Source organism: Salmo salar, chromosome 09 (assembly GCF_965601325.2).
Source record: "Salmo salar chromosome 09, fSalSal1, whole genome shotgun sequence".
NCBI classification, from domain to species: Eukaryota; Metazoa; Chordata; class Actinopteri; order Salmoniformes; family Salmonidae; genus Salmo; species Salmo salar.
The window spans coordinates 159,670,187-159,698,052 of record NC_138299.1 but is presented as its reverse complement, the minus strand read 5'-3'; the positions used below and the strand labels follow the sequence as shown (position 1 = coordinate 159,698,052).

Below are 27,866 nucleotides of genomic sequence, written 5' to 3'. Positions count from 1 at the left end.
TACGCAGCCGCAAAACCATAGCTGTTCTACACTGGAGAGATACTCTGGGAGGTGTGTGTGTGTGTGTGGTCGATCTACCACAGCATTGATTATTGTGACTTGCCTAGTGTCATGGGATAGCTAGACTTGGTTCTCTGTATCCTTGTCTCTATCTCTCTCTGGGTTCCACCGGTGCTGGGGTTCCACCGGTGCTGGGATTCCACCGTCTGGGGTTCCACCGGTGCTGGGGTTCTACTGTCTGGGGTTCCACCGGTGCTGGCAGCCTGCTCTGATGTATAGACCACACGGGGTGATAATCTGGGTTCTAGATGCTATATGAGACTTTGTTACAGTAAACCAGCATTTCTCCATCCTGGTCCTGGTGACCTAAAGATGTACACTACTTCCCCCCAGGATCAGGATGGAGAAACAGTGGAGTAAATAACCCTGAATGTCATTTTGAACCTGTAGTCTTTCTGTTCCAATCTGTCAGATGTGACAGATAAGACCCTGAGGTCTCAGTCTAGTGGTCCATCATCATCCAGCTCTACCCTCAAACCCTCGCAGCCCGTCCTGGACAAGGAGCCCCTGACCCGGCTGCCTCGCCAGCGTTACATGGGCACCACCACCAGCTCCAGAGCCAAGAGGTCCCAGGGTGGTGAGGGCCTGAACATCTCCCCGACTGAGGAGCACTCTGCTGGGGGGAAGATCATGGAGGCGAGAGCCTCAGACCTCCAGGACATTACAGACCCGGAGTGCAAGGAGAATCTGCCGCCCCCTGTAGTCCAGCCCCCTGTAGTCCAGCCCCTTGTATCCCACACCACCACCACTTCCTCAGTGGAGCCTCCTGCTCCTGCCAGCCAGCCTCCCTCCGTCCCTCCTTCTCCTGCAGGGAACCACAGAGCCAGAGCAGCTCTCCACCTGGACCTGGCTGTGCCCTCTGACCCCTCCACACTGACCTTCCCTCTGGCCTCCCACAAGTCCCAGAGGAGGTTTGGAGACTCGACCCGCCCAACACGTCACGCCTTGGTCACCCCCACTGAGATGCGTTCTCTGGGGAAGGAGGCGAAGAGGTGCCTCCGTAACATGGAGGACAACTTGGGGCAACGGGGAGGATTATCAGGGCTCCGTAGCAGCCTGGCCCCCACCAACGCCACGTCTCCGGCCCCCGCCACGTCTCCGGCCCCCGCCACGTCTCCGGCCCCAACCCCCCGTCTGTGCTCAACCCTCCCTCAGGCCCAGCTCACTGAGAGCCCCTCCCATCTGCCCCAGCTGCAGCAGGCTAGCGACGGTCCCGTCTCTGGTTCTGCCTGTTCTTTCCCTCTCCATGGTGACTCTGGTCTCCATGGGGACTCTATAGAGGAAACCCTGAACCTTCAGATGTGTCACCAGGTAGCCAACGAGTTGAGGCACACCATGAGAAGAGCCGTCACGTTCTACAACAAGGTCAGATTACAAACCAATGAGACATTCTATTCACTAGCTTTTCAAAGATGCATGTGTTATCAAGTTTTATTAACCAGCCTGTCCCAACGTTTCAACTAAGCCTCTATCCTTTCAAAGGCATACTGCAGATTTTTTTTTTTTTGATATTTCAGTCGTTTCTCGACTTAACCAGAGAGTCCGAGCTCATGGGTACCATTTTGTTTTTTATCTCTGCGTGCAGTTTGGAGATTGAAGTTAGCACGACGTTAGTTTAGAGCAAATGCAGTTTGGAGATTGAAGTTAGCACGACGTTAGTTTAGAGCAAATGCAGTTTGGAGATTGAAGTTAGCACGACGTTAGTTTAGAGCAAATGCAGTTTGGAGATTGAAGTTAGCACGACGTTAGTTTAGAGCAAATGCAGTTTGGAGATTGAAGTTAGCACGACGTTAGTTTAGAGCAAATGCAGTTTGGAGATTGAAGTTAGCACGACGTTAGTTTAGAGCAAATGCAGTTTGGAGATTGAAGTTAGCACGACGTTAGTTTAGAGCAAATGCAGTTTGGAGATTGAAGTTAGCACGACGTTAGTTTAGAGCAAATGCAGTTTGGAGATTGAAGTTAGCACGACGTTAGTTTAGAGCAAATGCAGTTTGGAGATTGAAGTTAGCATGTCGTTAGCTTAGCGCAAATGCTTTTAGTCTCCCGGTACAGTAGCCAGCTCCTCTCAAAAGCAGGGGCATAAACTGTCTAACTACTCAAACTGGGTGGTTGGTCATTTATAGTCTTACAAAGCTATACATAGTAATCAATATTTTATACATTTTGTTAATTTCACTGATAATCATAAGATACCAGATTCTATCCACTTCCTCATTCCGTTGTCACATAGAGATCGCAACATATCTGTCCCATTATGGCCTCCGAGAACACGGACACCACCATTGAGACCGATACAATGTTCTCTCTCTCTCTCTGTTCTCTCACAGGTCTGCTGCATGACAGACACCCCAGAGCAGCAGGGCCAGATGTCGGCCATTTTAAAAGAGGCCTTCTGTGTGGCGCAGACGGAGCTGGACTCTGTGTTTCCTTCAGGTCAGAGGTCAGCAGCAGGTCACAGCGCCCCCTGTCCCCTGGAGGACTCTCCAGGTCGCCAGCTGAGAGACGACCGGACCGTGGCTCTACTGGAGAAATACTCCGAGATGCTGCTGTTTATTGCTGAGAAGAAGATGGACAGTAGTTAGCTGATGGGATTGCCCCCGCTAATATCAGAAGTTACTTTTCCGTAGCGGGTTAGGGGAATTGGGTTAAGGTTAGGAAAAAGTTATCCCTCTGACGCGACTCGAATATGCATGTTTTAACAGACATGACCCTAGCTGATGGAGGATGAGACAAGACGTCCTTACGCGAAGCAAATATTAACTAACCAGATGAACAGTTAGATTGCTTTCACTTCCCACCAGTCTGTTTCAATAGCATCCTGGCCCTTTAACTAACAGCATCCTGGCCTTTTAACTAACAGCATCCTGGCCCTTTAACTAACAGCATCCTGGCCCTTTAACTAACAGCATCCTGGCCCTTTAACTAACAGCATCCTGGCCCTTTAACTAACAGCATCCTGGCCCTTTAACTAACAGCATCCTGGCCCTTTAACTAACAGCATCCTGGCCCTTTAACTAACAGCATCCTGGCCCTTTAACTAACAGCATCCTGGCCCTTTAACTAACAGCATCCTGGCCCTTTAACTAACAGCATCCTGGCCCTTTAACTAACAGCATCCTGGCCCTTTAACTAACAGCATCCTGGCCCTTTAACTAACAGCATCCTGGCCCTTTAACTAACAGCATCCTGGCCCTTTAACTAACAGCATCCTTTTTAAACCTGACCGGGCGACTGTCTGTATATATTAGAATGTTTATTTAGATTTGTTTTAAACCCAATACTTTTAGTGAATGTTTAGCACCGCATTAGAGATTGACTGAAATAAGTCACTGGTAAATACATGCTTCACAATCTAGTTTAAAGTCTCCAACTTGTTTAAAATCTTCTTATTTTCCTCTTTATCTTAATGGATGTTTTATTTATTTTTGCTTATTGCTTTAATTGAAGCTCTTGTTTTGTCTCGTCTTTTTTTGTGTGTGTGTGGTAGCTGTTGTCATTCTTCGATTTATTTAGCTCTCAATGGTGGTTTGTTTTTGTAAGTCGCTGCAGGGTCCGTATCCACAAAAGCATCTCTGCTGATCTAGGATCAGGTTATCATTTTAGATCAAACACAATGCATTGTGGTTATTTTTATGAATACGATTACATTAGACAGATCCTAGATCAGCAATTCTCCTCTGGGATTCTTTTTAGGCTTTGAGCCCAGGTCCTTAAACCCCATTCTGTATCTAACCTTGTAGCCATGTAGACTGTTTTATTTAAAAACATGATCTATTGAGCATCAAAGCAGTCAATGAGGAGGAGTCATTCAGCCATAACCAAAGTGACCTGCTTTAATCAGTGTTTAAATTTTTTAACTCTTATTACTGTGGTCCGTTACTTTTGTTTCTGTACAAGTTATGTTCGCTATTTGATACTGAGTTTTCTCTTATCTAAGCAGTGAAGTTGAAGTTCAGTATTAGTTTTGGTTTCTGTTTGGGTCCTATTGAGGTTGGGAGCTAACAGACACTAGTGTTAAGGGCTCTATTATGTTAAAGCCTCTACCATCAGATGGGTATGATAGTCTCACCTGCAGTGTTTTGTACAGTCCCCATGGTGTTTCACTGTGTACTTCATGGTTTCACGTGAAATTGTTTAATTTCAATGTAAATTATTTGTAATATTTTACCTTTTTTTGCTTTTTTGCATTCATACAAAATGTCTATTTTACTAAGAATTTGTAATAAAGGTGTTTTACATATTGCTTTGTGTGTTCTCCATACAACAACCAGACTAGCTTTAATGTGGAACCCACTGGGGGGGGGGGGACCCAGGAACAGATGAAGGTCTGGAGAATGTCTGTGACAGAGGAATGAATGTGCCCCAGGTGTGTAGAGGAGGACCCTGGAGAACATTTGTGGAGAACCTCTGTGAAGACAGAATTGAAAGGAATTAGGGCGTCATCCTTGAAGAGAACTGCTGAACACAGACCTACTGAAGGCAGTCCTGGGAGGGGAGATCTCCTTTGAAATATAGACCAAATTGCTCATTGTCTTGATTCAGTCATGCGCTTTCTGTTGGCCCGTATTTATAACTTATTTTAGTTGGTTAGACTAGTGCTGCGTTGAGGTGCTATTCGGGAACTAGGAATCATCCGAATTTTCCCGACTTGCGAACTGGTTGAACGCAGCATGTGAATAACTACAAGCAGTTAGCAAATCGGAAGTTTCCTAGTTCCTGATTTAGCACTTGAACGTGGCATAAGATAGTAGAGGTTATTTGACAGTGGTCACATTCAAACAGATTAGTTTTTTTTAATATGCATTGTATTTCAGCACGGGTGTGTCCTGCTCTAACATGTTTTCAATGACGACGATGACGAGTCCGGTCTGACTCAGGAAAACAGCGCTAAGCAGCATCTGATTGGATGGGAAACTTGTTGTTCGCCCGACCGAACTGGTAACTTCCATGTTGACAGCCGAGAAGTCTCCGTAGAGATTTTATTGAAACGGAAAATGTAATAAATGTTTCTCTGATATACAATAGACTAAACTATTTGGCAATGCCGTTTAGTAACATCCTAAATTGTTGTAGGATTAGTGTATCATGGCGGCGCTAGGAGCGGAGTGTGTCGAGGCGTTTAAAGTGGAAGAAAAGATAAACGCACAGAAGACGGACGACTCATGGAAACGTCATATCATCCGCCAACTCAAACATCGGGATAAGTATCAGAAGGCGATGTTTCAAGATGTCATACTGGCATGTATGTAGAAGTATTTTGGTGAAGGTTTTGTGTTTAGTCGTTTTCTTTCAGATGGCCTAAAAAGCTTTAATTAATGAGCAAGATTCGTTTTCCGATTCAAGACAGTTGTAGAAATACTGTCATGCTGCAACACTAGATAACGAGGTTTCAATTCAATTGGCGACAGATTTTCATGCGAATACTATAGAATCCGCATTAAAATGAAAAAGTGCATTTTCCCACCAGTGTTGACACCAAATTCACTTTTTTTTACGGATAAAATCAGTGCGTGATGACGTAGGACACACAAACACAACGTAGGTTTACCTTTTTACTTTCCGTTTTCATGTACCAATTAAACATCTAAATAATTCAATGTTTCCATCGCCTTTTCAACTCTACGGATAGTTTCATCACAAACTGTTGCGTTAAATAGCAAATGTGCCTCCTCTGGTTTTGGGACGTGCTCTCTATCCCAACAGCTCACAGATACAGTGCTGGTAGGCTAGTCTACATTATGACATTTATTATGGATAAAAGGGAGAATATTTGTCAAACTGCAGTCAAGCATCGTGTCACCAGAATAAGACCCTCTATTGGAAAAGAGCATTAAGATCACAGTGCGCGTTCACCATCCTGTGAAGTTCATCAATGTATTTAATCTAGCCTAATAAACTGTATGGTTTCCTGATTTGTAGTGGCCCAAAAAAAGGCCAAAACCTAGAGAGGAACCTGGCTATGAGGGGTGACCAGAAGAGGACTGGCCACCCCTCATAGCCTGGTTCCTCTCTAGGTTTCTAATCTCCACCCTGCACAGCCAGAAGAGGACTGGCCACCCCTCATAGCCTGGTTCCTCTCTAGGTTTCTTCCTAGATTTTGGCCTTTCTAGGGAGTTTTTCCTAGCCACCGTGCTTCTACAACTGCATGGCTTGCTGTTTTGGGGTTTTAGGCTGGGTTACTGTACAGCACTTTGAGATATCAGCTGATGTAAGAAGGGCTATATAAATACATTTGATTTGATCATCACTAATAAACTGTATGGTTATTATATCAACATTTGCGCATAAGGACGTTGCCACCGCAATTTTCGTGCATTATTAAGTTTACCCACACAAAAATATCCCACCATTTCAAACTAACAAATAATCTATTGGCAGTACCATCACAGCAGCCATATTTTTTTTGTTATATGGTATGACTTTACTTGCATAAAAACTGTGGATGGAAACATGGTTTATGTAACAAAAACGAATGTAGCTAGGTTTCCATCCAATTGGCAACAGATTTCCATGCGAATATTATTAAATCTGCATAAAAACAATATTTGCAATTTCTCACCAGAGATGTTTCCATCAAATTGACTTTGTTTGTGATAAAAGTGTGTGCATGATGATGTAGTGCACATAAAAAAAAGACCCTTTTTTCAGTTCAATTCCCATTTACCGAATAAAAAAAACCAAACAAATTAAATGGGTTTCCATCACATTTTCAACTCTACTGAAGGTCGTCCCCCCCCCCCCCCCCCCAAAGTGTGTGTGTTATATAGCGAGTTTGTCGACTCTAGTATTGAGCTACAGCCAACAGCTGCCACATACAGTACAGTAGTTAACATTATGAGATTATTATGGACAAAAGAGCAAGTTATCTGTCAAACTGCAGCCAAGCATCGATGATGTGTAGGCAGTCACTGTAAATAAGAATTAGTTCTTATTAAGGCTTCCTGAGTGGCGCAGTGATCTAAGGCACTGCATCGCTGTGCTATCTAGAGATCCTGGTTCGAGTCCTGTTTTTGTCGCAGCTGGCCACGACCGGGTTTGGCCGGCAGGGATGTCCTTGCCCCATCTAGCGACTCCTGTGGCGGGCCGGGCGCATGCACACTGACATGGTCGCCAGTTATTTCCGCCGACACGGTGTTTCCTCCGACACATTGGTGTGACTGGCTCCTGGGTTAAGCGGGCATTGTGTCTAGAATCAGTTCGGCTTAGTTGGGTCGTGTTTCGGAGGACGGACGACTCTCGACCTTCGCTTTTTCCCGAGTCCGTACGGGATGTGCAGCAACAAGACTGTGACTACCACGAAAAAGGGGTAACCCCCCCCCCCCCCCAAAAAACTATTTTGTTCTTTAATTAAATTTAAAAAATCATGTCACCAGTATGAGTAAGACGTTTAATATTAATTTGAAAGGAGCATCAAGCTCATCACCCTGTGAAGTTCATCACCATTTATTTAATCTGTAGCATAAAAAAACTGATTGCTTTCCCATGACTCCAAATTTACTTCAGTATTATGGTTATATCAATATTTGCACATAAGGAAGTTTCCAAGGACATTTCGCATTATTAATTTTACTAACACAAAAATGTCTAAAAACCTGTTTTTGTTTTGTCGTTATGGGGTATTGTGTGTAGATTGATGAGGGGTAAATCTATTTCATCAATTTTATAATAAGGCTGTAATGTAACAAAATGTGGAAAAGTCAAGGGGTCTGAATACTTTCCGAATACACTGTATAATGATGTTCTGTGTTCTATAATGATGTTCTGTGTTCTATAATGATGTTCTGTGTTCTATAATGATGATGTCATCCTACAGATATCAATCTGCTGGAGAGGTCCAATCAGAGAGCCCTCATCACGAAAGGCATCCTGGGATCTGGTTCAAGGTCATTATTACACTAGAAGAATGCTGTTGTCAATGTGCTTACTTCTCAATGGACGTATTTATCTTGTTTTGATGTGTAAGGCCAGGACTTTCCCACCCAGGAAGAACTCTACCCTATTCATGTGTGAGATAGAAACCTGTATGGAATATTTCCTGTGAGAGATAGTTTGTTAAGCTTCTGTGTGTTTTGTATTTGTTTGTATTATGGATCCCCATTAGTTCCTGCCAAGGTAGCAGCTACTCTTCCTGGGGTTTATTATGGATCCCCATTAGTTCCTGCCAAAGCAGCAGCTACTCTTCCTGGGGTTTATTATGGATCCCCATTAGTTCCTGCCAAGGTAGCAGCTACTCTTCCTGGGGTTTATTATGGATCCCCATTAGTTCCTGCCAAAGCAGCAGCTACTCTTCCTGGGGTTTATTATGGATCCCCATTAGTTCCTGCCAAGACAGCAGCTACTCTTCCTGGGGTTTATTATGGATCCCCATTAGTTCCTGTCAAGGCAGCAGCTACTCTTCCTGGGGTTTATTATGGATCCCCATTAGTTCCTGCCAAGGCAGCAGCTACTCTTCCTGGGGTTTATTATGGATCCCCATTAGTTCCTGCCAAGACTGCAGCTACTCTTCCTGGGGTTTATTATGGATCCCCATTAGTTCCTGCCAAAGCAGCAGCTACTCTTCCTGGGGTTTATTATGGATCCCCATTAGTTCCTGTCAAGACAGCAGCTACTCTTCCTGGGGTGTATTATGGATCCCCATTAGTTCCTGTCAAGACAGCAGCTACTCTTCCTGGGGTTTATTATGGATCCCCATTAGTTCCTGTCAAGACAGCAGCTACTCTTCCTGGGGTTTATTATGGATCCCCTTTAGTTCCTGCCAAGGCAGCAGCTACTCTTCCTGGGGTTTGTTATGGATCCCCATTAGTTCCTGCCAAGGCAGCGGCTACTCTTCCTGGGGTTTATTATGGATCCCCATTAGTTCCTGTCAAGGCAGCAGCTACTCTTCCTGGGGTTTATTATGGATCCCCATTAGTTCCTGCCAAGGCAGCAGCTACTCTTCCTGGGGTTTATTATGGATCCCCATTAGTTCCTGTCAAGGCAGCAGCTACTCTTCCTGGGGTTTATTATGGATCCCCATTAGTTCCTGTCAAGACAGCAGCTACTCTTCCTGGGGTTTATTATGGATCCCCTTTAGTTCCTGCCAAGGCAGCAGCTACTCTTCCTGGGGTTTGTTATGGATCCCCATTAGTTCCTGCCAAAGCAGCAGCTACTCTTCCTGGGGTTTATTATGGATCCCCATTAGTTCCTGCCAAGGCAGCAGCTACTCTTCCTGGGGTTTGTTATGGATCCCCATTAGTTCCTGCCAAAGCAGCAGCTACTCTTCCTGGGGTTTATTATGGATCCCCATTAGTTCCTGCCAAGGCAGCAGCTACTCTTCCTGGGGTTTATTATGGATCCCCATTAGTTCCTGTCAAGGCAGCAGCTACTCTTCCTGGGGTTTATTATGGATCCCCATTAGTTCCTGCCAAGGCAGCAGCTACTCTTCCTGGGGTTCATTATGGATCCCCCTTAGTTCCTGCCAAGGCAGCAGCTACTCTTCCTGGGGTTTATTATGGATCCCCATTAGTTCCTGTCAAGGCAGCAGCTACTCTTCCTGGGGTTTATTATGGATCCCCATTAGTTCCTGCCAAGGTAGCAGCTACTCTTCCTGGGGTTTATTAAGGATCCCCATTAGTTCCTGTCAAGGCAGCAGCTACTCTTCCTGAGGTTTGTTATGAAATTTCATTAGTTCCTGCCAAGGCAGCAGCTACTCTTCCTGGGGTTTATTATGGATCCCCATTAGTTCCTGCCAAGGCAGCAGCTACTCTTCCTGGGGTTTATTATGGATCCCCATTAGTTCCTGTCAAGGCAGCAGCTACTCTTCCTGGGGTCCAAACACATTAAGGCACTTACATTACACATAAAACAAAAGATAAAACAGTACGTCATATAACATTATTACACCACTACATTTCTACAATACAAAATGTACAATACCACCATACAACAATATTACAATGTACGTGAGTGTAGAGTGCGTGTGCTAGCGTTTGTGTGTATACGTGTGTGTGTGTGTGTGTGTGTGTGTCTGTGTGTGTGTGTGTGTGTGTGTGTGTGTGTGTGTGTGTGTGTGTGTGTCTCTTCACAGTCTACACTGTTCCATAAGGTGTATGTTTAACTGTTTATTAAAACTGATTCTACTGCTTGCATCAGTTACCTGATGTGGAATAGAGTTCCATGTAGTCATGGCTCTATGTAGTACTGTGCACCTCCCATAGTCTGTTCTGGACTTGGAGACTGTAGAGAGACCTCTGGTGGCATGTCTTGTGGGGTATGTATGGGTGTTCGAGCTGTGGGATAGTAGTTTAAACAGACAGCTCTGTAGATTCAGCTTGACAACACTTCTTACAAAAACAAGTAGTGATGAAGTCAGTCTCTTTTCCACTTTGAGCCAGGAGAGATTGGCATGCATATTATTCATGTTAGCTCTCTGTGTACTTTTAAGGGCCAGCCGTGCTGCCCTGTTCTGAGCCAATTGCAATTTTGCTAAGTCATTCTTTGTGGCACCTGATCACACGACTGAACAGTAGCCCAGGTGCGACTGTGGGTTTCCTGTCTTGAGACCTCACTCTAACCTGTGAACGTGTGTTTGACCTCACAGGTACCCAGCCTCCTCCAACGATTCCTTGACGTCTCTGATTTCCAAGAATGATGATCTGAAGAAAACAACAGGGGAGGTAGGAAACAGGAAGTAACTGTGTTGATGATTTATGACTGAGATACAGGCAGGGACTCTGATTTGACATTTTGCTGTCGGCAACACTTTCAGTTGTTGACACTATGGAGAATCATTCAGAGAGCAGCAGTGTTGAAAATCACCTTGCTGGCAACATCGCCTTATCTTTGCGGTATTTATATAGGGCATAGTCTCCACCAATCTGTCATCAAGCATGGCATATGTGTTGTGTTTTGATACTGTCTGTCAGTGATAGCCAGAAAGAGAGACGAAACCAGGAAGCGGACATCCTGCCTTGTTCTGGTCCTGTGAATGGTGTGCTCCTTATTCTACTGTAAAAGGAAACATCAGTTTGTTGCTCATCTCTGTTTTTTATATCTACTGCATAGATACAATATCTTACAATACAATGCCAGATAACTGTGTATTTCTACTGTGTCTCTAGTGGAGAGACTCTACTGTGAGTCTCTACTGTGAGTCTCTACTGTGAGTCTCTACTGTGAGTCTCTAGTTTACAGTCTCTACTGTGAGTCTCTACTGTGAGTCTCTAGCTGACAGTCTCTACTGTGAGTCTCTACTGTGAGTCTCTACTGTGAGTCTCTACTGTGTTCTCTAGCTGACAGACTCTACTGTGTTTTCTAGCTGACAGACTCTACTGTGTTTTCTAGCTGACAGACTCTACTGTGTTTTCTAGCCGACAGACTCTACTGTGTTTTCTAGCCGACAGACTCTACTGTGTTTTCTAGCTGACAGACTCTACTGTGTTTTCTAGCTGACAGACTCTACTGTGTTTTCTAGCTGACAGACTCTACTGTGTTTTCTAGCTGACAGACTCTACTGTGTTTTCTAGCTGACAGACTCTACTGTGTTTTCTAGCTGACAGACTCTACTGTGTTTTCTAGCTGACAGACTCTACTGTGTTTTCTAGCTGACAGACTCTACTGTGTTTTCTAGCTGACAGACTCTACTGTGTTTTCTAGCTGACAGACTCTACTGTGTTTTCTAGCTGACAGACTCTACTGTGTTTTCTAGCTGACAGACTCTACTGTGTTTTCTAGCTGACAGACTCTACTGTGTTTTCTAGCTGAGAGACTCTACTGTGTTTTCTAGCTGAGAGACTCTACTGTGTTTTCTAGCTGACAGACTCTACTGTGTTTTCTAGCTGACAGACTCTACTGTGTTTTCTAGCTGGCCTACCAGGTATTGGAGCTCCAGCAGGAGATTAAGATCAAAGACTCCGTACTGGAAGAACAACATGCCAGGTAAACCTGTAGAACAACATGCCAGGTAAACCTGTAGAACAACATGCCAGGTGAGACTGTAGAACAACATGCCAGGTGAGGACTGTAGAACAACATGCCAGGTGAGGACTGTAGAACAACATGCCAGGTGGGACTGTAGAACAACATGCCAGGTGAGACTGTAGAACAACATGCCAGGTGAGACTGTAGAACAACATGCCAGGTAAGACCTGTAGAACAACATGCCAGGTGAGGACTGTAGAACAACATGCCAGGTGAGACTGTAGAACAACATGCCAGGTGAGACTGTAGAACAACATGCCAGGTAGAACCTGTAGAACAACATGCCAGGTAGGACTGTAGAACAACATGCCAGGTAAACCTGTAGAACAACATGCCAGGTGAGACTGTAGAACAACATGCCAGGTGAGACTGTAGAACAACATGCCAGGTGGAGACTGTAGAACAACATGCCAGGTAAGACCTGTAGAACAACATGCCAGGTGAGACTGTAGAACAACATGCCAGGTGAGACTGTAGAACAACATGCCAGGTAGGACTGTAGAACAACATGCCAGGTGAGGACTGTAGAACAACATGCCAGGTGAGACCTGTAGAACAACATGCCAGGTGGAAACTGTAGAACAACATGCCAGGTGGAGACTGTAGAACAACATGCCAGGTGAGACTGTAGAACAACATGCCAGGTAGGACTGTAGAACAACATGCCAGGTAGAGACTGTAGAACAACATGCCAGGTAGGACTGTAGAACAACATGCCAGGTAGGACTGTAGAACAACATGCCAGGTGAGACTGTAGAACAACATGCCAGGTGGAGACTGTAGAACAACATGCCAGGTGAGACTGTAGAACAACATGCCAGGTGGGGACTGTAGAACAACATGCCAGGTGGAGACTGTAGAACAACATGCCAGGTGGAGACTGTAGAACAACATGCCAGGTGGAGACTGTAGAACAACATGCCAGGTGGAGACTGTAGAACAACATGCCAGGTGGAGACTGTAGAACAACATGCCAGGTGGAGACTGTAGAACAACATGCCAGGTGAGACTGTAGAACAACATGCCAGGTAGGACTGTAGAACAACATGCCAGGTGGAGACTGTAGAACAACATGCCAGGTGAGACTGTAGAACAACATGCCAGGTGAGACTGTAGAACAACATGCCAGGTGAGACTGTAGAACAACATGCCAGGTGAGACTGTAGAACAACATGCCAGGTAGGACTGTAGAACAACATGCCAGGTGAGACTGTAGAACAACATGCCAGGTAGGACTGTAGAACAACATGCCAGGTAGGACTGTAGAACAACATGCCAGGTGAGACTGTGGAACAACATGCCAGGTAGGACTGTAGAACAACATGCCAGGTGGGACTGTAGAACAACATGCCAGGTTAGACTGTAGAACAACATGCCAGGTTAGACTGTAGAACAACATGCCAGGTGAGACTGTAGAACAACATGCCAGGTGAGACTGTAGAACAACATGCCAGGTGTGACTGATTCTGTAGAATAACATGCCAGGTAGGACTGTAGAACAACATGCCAGGTAGGACTGATTCTGTAGAACAACATGCCAGGTGAGACTGTAGAACAACATGCCAGGTGAGACTGTAGAACAACATGCCAGGTAGGACTGTAGAACAACATGCCAGGTGAGGACTGTAGAACAACATGCCAGGTAAGACTGTAGAACAACATGCCAGGTAGGACTGTAGAACAACATGCCAGGTAGGACTGTAGAACAACATGCCAGGTGAGACTGTAGAACAACATGCCAGGTAGGACTGTAGAACAACATGCCAGGTAGGACTGTAGAACAACATGCCAGGTAGCACTGTAGAACAACATGCCAGGTAGGACTGTAGAACAACATGCCAGGTGAGACTGTAGAACAACATGCCAGGTAGGACTGTAGAACAACATGCCAGGTAGGACTGTAGAACAACATGCCAGGTGAGGACTGTAGAACAACATGCCAGGTGAGACTGTAGAACAACATGCCAGGTGAGACTGTAGAACAACATGCCAGGTGGAGACTGTAGAACAACATGCCAGGTGAGGACTGTAGAACAACATGCCAGGTGAGACTGTAGAACAACATGCCAGGTGAGACTGTAGAACAACATGCCAGGTGAGACTGTAGAACAACATGCCAGGTGGAGACTGTAGAACAACATGCCAGGTAGGACTGATTCTGTAGAACAACATGCCAGCTGATTCTCCTCCAAGAAACCTGTAGGAAGGACCTGTTGAAACTTGAAAGAAAGCAAGCACAGCTTAATGTAGCTTATCCCAGGTCACTGTGATCACACAATCACATGAGCTGGTGCTATGGAAGCTGGTGGTTGAGTAGGACATGTCCTGACCAGGGGAAATGTCGTCATGAAATATCCATGGCTCTAGTTAATAGAAACGACTATAACTGACAGGGTTGGGGTTAAGGTCAGGGTTACTAATATAACGATCTGTGTATTCAGGATGTGTGAGGTGAAGCGGGATCTGCTGGGGGTGCAGGCTGAGGATGGAAGTCTGAAGGTGCGTGTTGCCGAGGTGACGGAGGGGAACCGGCTGTTGAAACGGGAGTACGACTCTCTGCTGGAGCGGCACCATGATATGGACCAGACCTTCAGAGAGGAGAAGCTCAGAGGTCAGGAATTGCTGGAGGAACTGGTCCGGAGGAAGCAACACGCAGCCGTCAGGATGAACAGCCGCAACGAGAGACGGGTCAGGTGAGATTAACCCTGACCCTGCTGGGGGTCAAAGAGAGACGGGTCAGGTGAGCTGCTTCCTGGGGTCAAACAGGGCCCTGAGTTTTTCCTGAAGAGTGTAGGGGGAATATGCATTTCTCGAAGGCTGACCGTGTACAGACTTTTTATTTACTTTCCTGACCATTTGATCTCACCAAGAAAAACTCTGGGCCCTAATTAAAGCCTACAGGTTATAACTAGTTAAAGTCTACAGGTTATAACTAGTTAAAGTCTACAGGTTATAACTAGTTAAAGGCTACAGGTTATAACTAGTTAAAGGCTACAGGTTATAACTAGTTAAAGGCTACAGGTTATAACTAGTTAAAGGCTATAGGTTATAACTAGTTAAAGTCTATAGGTTATAACTAGTTAAAGTCTATAGGTTATAACTAGTTAAAGGCTACAGGTTATAACTAGTTAAAGGCTACAGGTTATAACTAGTTAAAGGCTACAGGTTATAACTAGTTAAAGGCTACAGGTTATAACTAGTTAAAGGCTATAGGTTATAACTAGTTAAAAGGCTACAGGTTATAACTAGTTAAACGCTATAGGTTATAACTAGTTAAAGGCTATAGGTTATAACTAGTTAAAGGCTATAGGTTATAACTTGTTAAAAGGCTGCAGGTTATAACTAGTTTAAGGCTACAGGTTATAACCAGTTAAAGGCTATAGGTTATAACTAGTTAAAGTCTATAGGTTATAACTAGTTAAAAGGCTACAGGTTATAACTAGTTAAAAGGCTACAGGTTATAACTAGTTAAAGGCTACAGGTTATAACTAGTTAAAGGCTACAGGTTATAACTTGTTAAAGACTGTAGGTTATAACTAGTTAAAGGCTATAGGTTATAACTTGTTAAAGACTGTAGGTTATAACTAGTTAAAGGCTATATGTTATAACTTGTTAAAGACTGTAGGTTATAACTACACTGAACAGAAATAGAAACGCAACATGCAACATTTTGAACGATTTTACTGAGTTACAGTTCATATAAGGAAATCAGTCAATGAAAATAAATTCATAAGGCCCTAATCTATGGATTTCACATGACTGGGCAGGTGCGCACTGGGTAGCCAGACCCAGTCAATCAGAATGAGTTTTTAACCACAAAAGGGCTTTATTACAGACAGAAATACTCCTCAGTTTCGTCAGCTGGTCTGTGGTCTCAGACGAGGCCGCAGATGAAGAAGCCGAATGTGGATGGATTATCTTGGCAAACGAGAAATGTTCACTAACAGGGATGGAAACCAATTTGTGCACAAAATTTGAGAGAAATACGTTTTTTTGTGTATATGTAATATTTCTGGGATCTTTTTATTTCAGCTCATGAAACATGGGACCAACACTTTACAATGTTGGGTTTTATATTTTAGTTCAGTATAGTTAAAGGTTATAGGTTATAACTAGTTAAAGGCTACAGGTTATAACTAGTTAAAGGCTATAGGTTATAACTAGTTAAAGGCTACAGGTTATAACTAGTTAAAGGCGACAGGTTATAACTAGTTAAAGGCTATAGGTTATACCTTGACCTCCTCAAGTCACGTGCAGGTAAAACTCCAGGCCCTATGAAGCATTAATGAATGTATTCAGAGTGAGTTGTATCTGTAATGTTGTTGCCATTCATTTCAACTGTCAACTCCACAGAGCCAGAGAGGCAAGTCTTCAGAAGGAACTGGAGACCGCCGGGAAGGTGAAGGTGACAATTGATGTGTAAGTAACTAGATTATATAGCCTACGTCGATGTGTAAGTAACTAGATTATATAGCCTACGTCGATGTGTAAGTAACTAGATTATATAGCCTACATCGATGTGTAAGTAACTACATCATATAGCCTACGTCGATGTGTAAGTAACTACATCATATAGCCTACGTCGATGTGTAAGTAACTACATCATATAGCCTACGTCGATGTGTAAGTAACTAGATCATATAGGCTACGTCGATGTGTAAGTAACTAGAATATATAGCCTACATTGATGTGCAACTCTTTAGTATAGATTGTATAGTCCCATCGATGTGTAAGTAGCTCTCACTAGATTGAGAATAGGTTAAAGTGTTCCCTTTTGTATTGTAGTAGCTCATGTCCAGAGTGCCACACAAAGCTAAAGGATAATAAAGTGTTGTGCTGTTTCCCTTCCAGCGGGTCTGTCAGTGCCCCGGCCTCCAGAGAAGCCTCCCCTAAGAGTGATCTGGCTGAGAGACGGACCACTAGACTGTTCAGGTAGAAGAAGGCTGAGCGACGGACCACTAGAATGTTCTGGTAGAGGAAGGCTGAGAGACGGACCACTAGAATGTTCTGGTAGAGGAAGGCTGAGCGACGGACCACTAGAATGTTCTGGTAGAGGAAGGCTGAGAGACGGACCGCTAGAATGTTCTGGTAGAGGAAGGCTGAGAGACGGACCACTAGACTGTTCAGGTAGAAGAAGGCTGAGCGACGGACCACTAGAATGTTCTGGTAGAGGAAGGCTGAGAGACGGACCACTAGAATGTTCTGGTAGAGGAAGGCTGAGAGACGGACCACTAGAATGTTCTGGTAGAGGAAGGCTGAGAGACGGACCGCTAGAATGTTCTGGTAGAGGAAGGCTGAGAGACGGACCACTAGACTGTTCAGGTAGAAGAAGGCTGAGCGACGGACCACTAGAATGTTCTGGTAGAGGAAGGCTGAGAGACGGACCACTAGAATGTTCTGGTAGAGGAAGGCTGAGCGACGGACCACTAGAATGTTCTGGTAGAGGAAGGCTGAGAGACGGACCACTAGAATGTTCTGGTAGAGGAAGGCTGAGAGACGGACCACTAGAATGTTCTGGTAGAGGAAGGCTGAGAGACGGACCACTAGAATGTTCTGGTAGAAGAAGGCTGAGAGACGGACCACTAGAATGTTCTGGTAGAGGAAGGCTGAGAGACGGACCACTAGAATGTTCTGGTAGAGGAAGGCTGAGAGACGGACCGCTAGAATGTTCTGGTAGAGGAAGGCTGAGAGACGGACCGCTAGAATGTTCTGGTAGAGGAAGGCTGAGAGACGGACCACTAGAATGTTCTGGTAGAGGAAGGCTGAGAGACGGACCACTAGAATGTTCTGGTAGAGGAAGGCTGAGAGACGGACCACTAGAATGTTCTGGTAGAGGAAGGCTGAGAGACGGACCACTAGAATGTTCTGGTAGAGGAAGGCTGAGAGACGGACCACTAGAATGTTCTGGTAGAGGAAGGCTGAGAGACGGACCACTAGAATATTCTGGTAGAGGAAGGCTGAGAGACGGACCACTAGAATGTTCTGGTAGAGGAAGGCTGAGAGACGGACCACTAGAATGTTCTGGTAGAGGAAGGCTGAGAGACGGACCGCTAGAATGTTCTGGTAGAGGAAGGCTGAGAGATGGACCGCTAGAATGTTCTGGTAGAAGAAGGCTGAGAGACGGACCACTAGAATGTTCTGGTAGAGGAAGGCTGAGAGACGGACCACTAGAATGTTCTGGTAGAGGAAGGCTGAGAGACGGACCACTAGAATGTTCTGGTAGAGGAAGGCTGAGAGACGGACCACTAGAATGTTCTGGTAGAGGCAAGGCTGAGAGACGGACCACTAGAATGTTCTGGTAGAGGAAGGCTGAGAGACGGACCACTAGAATGTTCTGGTAGAGGAAGGCTGAGAGACGGACCACTAGAATGTTCTGGTAGAGGAAGAAATTACAGAAATCACTCAAAGTTCAGATGGCATTTCAAGGCCTTCCTTCCCATGGAAGAAAAAACAAGATTCTTGTTGGAAGTCATTGTCGGGTTATAGTGTTTTCACATTCTACCTCAAAGTAACTTTAGTGTGATGTTCTAATGGTGAAAATTTTATTATATTTTTAAAATGTAAAAATGATTAAATACATTTAAAAAATGCTTACACTGCATGATAAGTTCCAAAAGGATCTTCAGTTACAATGCTCGGATCTTCATTTGATCACTCTTTGTTGCTGAGAATTTTCCTGCATAGGAAATGCAAGCTTGTAGTGTATTTGAGTTTTTAAAAGTTTGTAATTTCAGACTTGATTTGTCCAAACGAAAAATGTATCAACCCCTACAGAAATGTTGGTTAATTATAATCCATGTAATAATTCACATTTCCTATTGCTGCAGTATTCTTTTCCTGCTGTAGCAAACTGGCTCAAGTTAAGATCCTGCATCTGTAACATCACAATGCCTACTACATCACAATGCCTACTACATCACAATGCTTACTACATCACAATGCTTACTACATCTAAATTGATTAAACCATTCCTTCAAGTGTGTTTTAAAAGTTCTAAAAACTTCACTTAACTTTTTTCCCCCCTAGGTCAGCCTCAGTAACATCCCCTCCCAGGATTCTAGATTCCATCAAAGAGCTTTTTGAGTGAGTTACATAGACAGAATAATATGAGTGTTCTGTGATTCTGTGGTTACATAGACAGAATAATATGAGTGTTCTGTGGTTACATAGACAGAATAATATGAGTGTTCTGTGATTCTATGGTTACAGAGACAGAATAATATGAATGTTCTGTGGTTACATAGACAGAATAATATGAGTGTTCTGTGGTTCTATGGTTACATAGACAGAATAATATGAATGTTCTGTGGTTACATAGACAGAATAATATGAATGTTCTATGGTTACAGAGACAGAATAATATGAGTGTTCTCTGGTTACATAGACAGAATAATATGAGTGTTCTCTGGTTACATAGACAGAATAATATGAATGTTCTGTGGTTACATAGACAGAATAATATGAATGTTCTGTGGTTACATAGACAGAATAATATGAATGTTCTGTGGTTACATAGACAGAATAATATGAGTGTTCTCTGGTTACATAGACAGAATAATATGAGTGTTCTGTGATTCTGTGGTTACATAGACAGAATAATATGAATGTTTTGTGGTACTATGGTTACATAGACAGAATAACATGAATGTTATATGGTTACATAGACAGAATAATATGAATGTTCTGTGGTTACATAGACAGAATAATATGAATGTTCTGTGGTTACATAGACAGAATAATATGAATGTTCTATAGTTACATAGACAGAATAACATGAATGTTCTGTGGTTACATAGACAGAATAATATGAATGTTCTGTGGTTCTATGGTTACATAGACAGAATAATATGAATGTTCTGTGGTTACATAGACAGAATAATATGAGTGTTCTATGGTTACATAGACAGAATAATATGAGTGTTCTGTGGTTCTGTGGTTACATAGACAGAATAATATGAAGGTTCTGTGGTTACATAGACAGAATAATAGGAATGTTCTGTGGTTCTGTGGTTACATAGACAGAATAATATGAGTGTTCTGTGGTTACATAGACAGAATAATATGAATGTTCTGTGGTTACATAGACAGAATAATATGAGTGTTCTGTGGTTACATAGACAGAATAATATGAGTGTTCTGTGGTTCTGTGGTTACATAGACAGAATAATATGAAGGTTCTGTGGTTACATAGACAGAATAATAGGAATGTTCTGTGGTTCTGTGGTTACATAGACAGAATAATATGAATGTTCTGTGGTTACATAGACAGAATAATATGAATGTTCTATAGTTACATAGACAGAATAATAGGAATGTTCTGTGGTTACATAGACATAATAATATGAATGTTCTGTGGTTCTATGGTTACATAGACAGAATAATATGAATGTTCTGTGGTTACATAGACATAATAATATGAATGTTCTGTGGTTCTATGGTTACATAGACAGAATAATATCAATGTTCTGTGGTTCTATGGTTACATAGACAGAATAATATGAGTGTTCTGTGGTTACATAGACAGAATAATATGAGTGTTCTGTGGTTACATAGACAGAATAATATGAATGTTCTGTGGTTCTATGGTTACATAGACAGAATAATATGAATGTTCTGTGGTTACATAGACAGAATAATATGAATGTTCTGTGGTTACATAGACAGAATAATATGAATGTTCTGTGGTTACATAGACAGAATAATATGAATGTTCTATGGTTCTGTGGTTACATAGACAGAATAATATGAATGTTCTATGGTTACATAGACAGAATAATATGAGTGTTCTGTGGTTACATAGACAGAATAATATGAATGTTCTGTGGTTACATAGACAGAATTATATGAATGTTCTGTGGTTACATAGACAGAATAATATGAATGTTCTGTGGTTACATAGACAGAATAATATGAATGTTCTGTGGTTCTATGGTTACATAGACAGAATAATATGAATGTTCTGTGGTTACATAGACAGAATAATATGAATGTTCTGTGATTCTATGGTTACATAGACAGAATAATATGAATGTTCTGTGGTTATATAGACAGAATAATATTACATTTACATTTAAGTCATTTAGCAGACGCTCTTATCCAGAGCGACTTACAAATTGGTGCATTCACCTTATAATATCCAGTGGAACAACCACTTTACAATAGTGCATCTAAATCTTTTAAGGGGGGGTTAGAAGGATTACTTTATCCTATCCCAGGTATTCCTTAAAGAGGTGGGGTTTCAGGTGTCTCCGGAAGGTGGTGATTGACTCCGCTGTCCTGGCGTCGTGAGGGAGCTTGTTCCACCATTGGGGTGCCAGAGCAGCGAACAGTTTTGACTGGGCTGAGCGGGAACTGTGCTTCCTCAGAGGTAGGGAGGCGAGCAGGCCAGAGGTGGATGAACGCAGTGCCCTTGTTTGGGTGTAGGGCCTGATCAGAGCCTGAAGGTACGGAGGTGCCGTTCCCCTCACAGCTCCATAGGCAAGCACCATGGTCTTGTAGCGGATGCGAGCTTCGACTGGAAGCCAGTGGAGAGAGCGGAGGAGCGGGGTGACGTGAGAGAACTTGGGAAGGTTGAACACCAGACGGGCTGCGGCGTTCTGGATGAGTTGTAGGGGTTTAATGGCACAAGCAGGGAGCCCAGCCAACAACGAGTTGCAGTAATCCAGACGGGAGATGACAAGTGCCTGGATTAGGACCTGCGCCGCTTCCTGTGTGAGGCAGGGTCGTACTCTGCGAATGTTGTAGAGCATGAACCTACAGGATCGGGTCACCGCCTTGATGTTAGTGGAGAACGACAGGGTGTTGTCCAGGGTCACGCCGAGGCTCTTAGCACTCTGGGAGGAGGACACAAGGGAGTTGTCAACCGTGATGGCGAGATCATGGAACGGGCAGTCCTTCCCCGGGAGGAAGAGCAGCTCCGTCTTGCCGAGGTTCAGCTTGAGGTGGTGATCCGTCATCCACACTGATATGTCTGCCAGACATGCAGAGATGCGATTTGCCACCTGGTTGTCAGAAGGGGGAAAGGAGAAGATTAATTGTGTGTCATCTGCATAGCAATGATATGAGAGACCATGTGAGGATATGACAGAGCCAAGTGACTTGGTGTATAGCGAGAATAGGAGAGGGCCTAGAACTGAGCCCTGGGGGACACCAGTGGTGAGAGCACGTGGTGCGGAGACAGATTCTCGCCACGCCACCTGGTAGGAGCGACCTGTCAGGTAGGACGCAATCCAAGCGTGGGCCGCGCCGGAGATGCCCAGGTCGGAGAGGGTGGAGAGGAGGATCTGATGGTTCACGGTATCAAAGGCAGCAGATAGGTCTAGAAGGATGAGAGCAGAGGAGAGGGTTAGCTTTAGCAGTGCGGAGAGCCTCCGTGACACAGAGAAGAGCAGTCTCAGTTGAATGCCCAGTCTTGAAACCTGACTGATTAGGATCAAGAAGGTCATTCTGAGAGAGATAGCAAGAGAGCTGGCCAAGGACGGCGCGTTCAAGAGTTTTGGAGAGAAAGGAAAGAAGGGATACTGGTCTGTAGTTGTTGACATCGGAGGGATCGAGTGTAGGTTTTTTCAGAAGGGGTGCAACTCTCGCTCTCTTGAAGACGGAAGGGACGTAGCCAGCGGTCAAGGATGAGTTGATGAGCGAGGTGAGGTAGGGGAGAAGGTCTCCGGAAATGGTCTGGAGAAGAGAGGAGGGGATAGGGTCAAGTGGGCAGGTTGTTGGGCGGCCGGCCGTCACAAGACGCGAGATTTCATCTGGAGAGAGAGGGGAGAAAGAGGTCAAAGCACAGGGTAGGGCAGTGTGAGCAGGACCAGCGGTGTCGTTTGACTTAGCAAACGAGGATCGGATGTCGTCAACCTTCTTTTCAAAATGGTTGACGAAGTCATCCGCAGAGAGGGAGGAGGGGGGGGAGGGGGAGGAGGATTCAGGAGGGAGGAGAAGGTAGCGAAGAGCTTCCTAGGGTTAGAGGCAGATGCTTGGAGTTTAGAGTGGTGATATGAATGTTCTGTGGTTCTGTGGTTACATAGACAGAATAATATGAATGTTCTGTGGTTACATAGACAGAATAATATAGACAGAATAATATGAATGTTCTGTGGTTACATAGACAGAATAATATGAATGTTCTGTGGTTACATAGACAGAATAATATAGACAGAATAATATGAATGTTCTGTGGTTACATAGACAGAATAATATGAATGTTCTGTGGTTACATAGACAGAATAATATGAATGTTCTGTGGTTACATAGACAGAATAATATGAATGTTCTGTGGTTACATAGACAGAATAATATGAATGTTCTGTGATTCTATGGTTACATAGACAGAAAAATATGAATGTTCTGTGGTTATATAGACAGAATAATATGAATGTTCTATGGTTCTGTGGTTACATAGACAGAATAATATGAATGTTCTGTGGTTACATAGACAGAATAATATGAATGTTCTGTGGTTACATAGACAGAATAATATGAATGTTCTGTGGTTACATAGACAGAATAATATGAAGTTTTGTGGTTCTATGGTTACATAGACAGAATAATATGAATGTTCTGTGGTTACATAGACAGAATAATATGAATGTTCTGTGGTTACATAGACAGAATAATATGATGTTTTGTGGTTCTATGGTTACATAGACAGAATAATATGAGTGTTCTATGGTTACGTAGACAGAATAATATGAATGTTTTTAAGTTATTCCTCATAATGAAATGAGTTACATGTAATGTAACATGCAGAATATATAGATATTTGGCTCTTGCTTCACGTAGTCCAGACATTAGTCTGCTAATGTTAGCTCCTACTGAGCTCAATCAGTAAGAAACTTTTTCTCCTTCTCATGAACATTGATGATTATTTCTTCCCTAACCCTTCCTCCTCTTCCTCTTCTCTCTCATCTTCCTTCATAGTGTACATACTAGGTTATTGACGCATAGTGACACATCAGCCATTTCTGCTGTCTTGGTCACTCCATTGGCAGTCATACACTCATCAACAACTCCACTTCATTCACATGCTTCTCCTTTTCCAGCAGCCTTGCTGATTTATGCTAGCAAACATTACATCTCGGTTTGCTTATGTATACATTTTACAGCCAGATGGCAGATATATATATAGACACATAATCTGCACATTTCTTAGTCTCATCATACAGTATGTCTTTAACCCACAGTTCTGGGGTGTGCCTCATACTGTTATATTTCAGGTAGACAGATACAGACAGACAGACAGACAGCGCGCGCGCGCGCGCGCGCGCCTCTGCCCCTTGTCCATCTCCTCTGAAGGCTGAAATATACTTTACTTTGTTTTTACCATGATCATCAGGAAAAAACCCTGGCCCTAGTTACTGTACATTACAATGATTTTAACTGGGGAAAATGTAGGGCCTATGTCCTACGAGAAAGTCTTGACTTGGACTGAAATAGGTTCCGGTACTCATTTTGGGTACTGTTTTATATTTAGGTGCATTAGCTCCACAATACTTTAGAGATAATATTCTATAAGAGGAACAGGAACTCCACAATACTTTAGAGATAATATTCTATAAGAGGAACAGGAGCTCCACAATACTTTAGAGATAATATTCTATAAGAGGAACAGGAACTCTACAATACTTTAGAGATAATATTCTATAAGAGGAACAGGAACTCTACAATACTTTAGAGATAATATTCTATAAGGAGGAACGGGAACTGTACAATACTGTAGAGATAATATTCTATAAGAGGAACAGGTGCTCCACAATACTGTAGAGATAATATTCTATAAGAGGAACAGGAACTCCACAATACTTTAGAGATAATATTCTATAAGAGGAACAGGAACTCCACAATACTTTAGAGATAATATTCTATAAGAGGAACAGGAACTCAAACAGTAGAACATTTGAGGTGCCGGTATTCAGCTCAGGTGAACTCCTGCCCAAGTCGAGCACTGCGATAGGTATAGGGCGCAGATTGTATCCTGGTAGGGCCACTTGGTCAGGAAAAACTCCTGGCGCTAACTGAGTTCTGTTATGTTGTGTTTCTTAGTAGAAAGAAGCGTCGGGGGAACTCGCTGTGTCTGAGTCTGGAGGAGGAGCTGTATGTTCCCGTAGGGATCTGTCTGGCTGCCAGGGTCCCTGCTAGGGCTCTGCATGTCCTGGTAAGACATAAAGCCTAACCTTAACCTTAACCCTAACCCTGCATGTCCTGGTAAGACATAAAGCTTAACCTTAACCCTAACCCTGCATGTCCTGGTAAGACATAACGCCTAACCTTAACCCTGCATGTGCTGGTAAGACATAAAGCCTAACCCTAACCCTGCATGTCCTGGTAAGACATAACGCCTAACCTTAACCCTGCATGTCCTGGTAAGACATAAAGCTTAACCTTAACCCTAACCCTGTATGTCCTGGTAAGACATAAAGCTTAACCTTAACCCTAACCCTAACCCTGCATGTCCTGGTAAGACATAAAGCTTAACCTTAACCCTAACCCTAACCCTGCATGTTCTGGTAAGACATAAAGCTTAACCTTAACCCTAACCCTAACCCTGCATGTCCTGGTAAGACATAAAGCCTAACCTTAACCTTAACCCTGCATGTCCTGGTAAGACATAAAGCTTAACCTTAACCCTGCATGTCCTGGTAAGACATAAAGCCTAACCTTAACCTTAACCCTGCATGTCCTGGTAAGACATAAAGCTTAACCTTAACCCTGCATGTCCTGGTAAGACATAAAGCTTAACCTTAACCCTAACCCTGCATGTCCTGGTAAGACATAAAGCTTAACCTTAACCCTGCATGTCCTGGTAAGACATAAAGCCTAACCCTAACCCTGCATGTCCTGGTAAGACATAAAGCTTAACCTTAACCATGCATTTCCTTGTAAGACATAAAGCTTAACCTTAACCCTAACCCTGCATGTCCTGGTAAGACATAAAGCTTAACCTTAACCCTAACCCTGCATGTCCTGGTAAGACATAAAGCCTAACCTTAACCCTGCATGTCCTGGTAAGACATAAAGCTTAACCTTAACCCTAACCCTGCATGTCCTGGTAAGACATAAAGCTTAACCTTAACCCTAACCCTGCATGTCCTGGTAAGACATAAAGCTTAACCTTAACCATGCATTTCCTGGTAAGACATAAAGCTTAACCTTAACCCTAACCCTGCATGTCCTGGTAAGACATAAAGCTTAACCTTAACCATGCATTTCCTTGTAAGACATAAAGCTTAACCTTAACCCTAACCCTGCATGTCCTGGTAAGACATAAAGCTTAACCTTAACCCTAACCCTGCATGTCCTGGTAAGACATAAAGCCTAACCTTAACCCTGCATGTCCTGGTAAGACCGTAAATATGCACTGTTGAACTTTTGTATAATTTCAGCCTGTAGATTTTAAAGAAGCGCTCACAAGCCAAAGTGGGCACTACGTCACATCTAGATCTATAACTCACATTTCTATGTGAATCTGGTCAGGTCGCCCAAAAGTTTCATATTTGCAGCTTTAAAGGGTTCACCCAAATGACACATTGGTTTCCTTACCCTGTCAGCAGTCTATGGGCATGGTATGACAGCCTTCCAATCTTTTGGTTTTATTTCCCTGGCACTGTTTACACAAATCCCCATTCAAGTAATGGTACCGATATATAAGAATGTTTCGAGGCATCATGTCCAAATCATCAGAAAGTATCTAAAATGTATTGTGAATCTCAACAAAGTCACTTATAGATGATTTGAACATGATACGTTAAAAAAAAAAAATATATATATCCTTATATCGTTACCATGACCTTTAACCTTAACCGTGTAGGGATCTGTCTCGCTGCCAGGGTCCCTGCTAGACACTGGTGATTCACTAGTGATTCAACGGTCGCCTGTCATTTACCTTATTTCTTACCACTACAGATGTAGGATATTAATTTGAGACAGTTTGCTACAGCAGGAAAACCACATTAAGACTGACGCATATCGGTCCATTGTATCAGGGCAGGGCCACATTAGGAACTATTCAGGCCTTTGTTATTACCATGTAAATAGAGGTGGTGGAAGGATACAGGAAGCCCCTGGTGAGTGGTTAGCCTTTCCTGATCCGTGCTCTCTGAGAGGACAGAGTTCCTCTGTGTGTTTCTGAACAGACTCCTCTCTGTCACACACAACAGCTCTGTTACTGGGACTCTGTCACTGCTCGGGGGACATTTTCATTTGAATGGCCAAGCCCACGCAGCCACAGAGGAACTAGCATGATCCGCTAGCCCAAGGAAGGTGCCCTCTTGCTTCCTGCCTCCTCCCACCTTACCACTTCCTTATTTGGAGAAGTGTCATATAGTCAGTGTGATCTGCATTAACTCTGTGCTGTGGCTGTCTGCTCATTCTCCATTATGATTTAAATGTTACTCATTTGGTGTGGCTCGCTCAGGAAATAGGGCCCTATTTAACGGTCGGTTTCCATATCATATCACAGTCACCACGGTTGTTTTGTGAGACTGCCTGTTGTTTTTTGTTTACAGATTAATGTCACATCTGAAATGAGCCCAGTTTTTCTGATGTTATCTATCTGGATTTTCACCTATCATTAAGACTCATTAAGACACCAAGAGACAGAATGTCACAGCACCACACCATCATTAAGACTCATTAAATACGTAAACATTTTAGACATAGAACGGACTAATAATTGACTTGAATGGGTACATCTGTTCTATTCATTATATTTCTAAGGCATTTAATCCTGTCCAATGCTGTATGTGGGCCCAGACCACATACAGGAAGTATATATAATTATTTTTTTATGTTTGAGTCACTCACTTTGTTTCTAAGAAGTAAGTAGTTTATATCTGCAGCATCAGAACACTCAC

The 27,866-nt window shown here is 43.4% G+C and overlaps 2 protein-coding genes across 3 annotated transcripts in view; both read left to right on the top strand.

The window, feature by feature from the left end:
• Positions 1 to 4,303, top strand: part of wdr62 (WD repeat domain 62) — a 61,231-nt gene extending 56,928 nt beyond the window's left edge. Inside the window, exons 29-30 of the mRNA XM_014215449.3 lie at positions 473 to 1,425; positions 2,388 to 4,303. Coding sequence (XP_014070924.2) covers positions 473 to 1,425; positions 2,388 to 2,642 — 1,208 coding nt within the window. The 3' untranslated portion in view covers positions 2,643 to 4,303. The remainder of the gene's footprint in view (positions 1 to 472; positions 1,426 to 2,387) is intronic.
• A 499-nt stretch (positions 4,304 to 4,802) lies between these two features.
• atg16l2 (autophagy related 16 like 2) overlaps positions 4,803 to 27,866 on the top strand; it is a 71,497-nt gene continuing 48,433 nt past the window's right edge. Inside the window, exons 1-9 of one of the 2 annotated variants that reach the window (XM_045724876.2) lie at positions 4,803 to 5,302; positions 7,874 to 7,943; positions 10,640 to 10,715; positions 11,903 to 11,976; positions 14,460 to 14,711; positions 16,372 to 16,437; positions 16,870 to 16,950; positions 19,045 to 19,101; positions 25,057 to 25,168. In XM_045724876.2, the coding sequence (XP_045580832.1) occupies positions 5,146 to 5,302; positions 7,874 to 7,943; positions 10,640 to 10,715; positions 11,903 to 11,976; positions 14,460 to 14,711; positions 16,372 to 16,437; positions 16,870 to 16,950; positions 19,045 to 19,101; positions 25,057 to 25,168 (945 nt within the window). In that variant the 5' untranslated portion in view covers positions 4,803 to 5,145. The remainder of the gene's footprint in view (positions 5,303 to 7,873; positions 7,944 to 10,639; positions 10,716 to 11,902; positions 11,977 to 14,459; positions 14,712 to 16,371; positions 16,438 to 16,869; positions 16,951 to 19,044; positions 19,102 to 25,056; positions 25,169 to 27,866) is intronic. The other variant, XM_045724879.2, reaches the window with a different exon arrangement.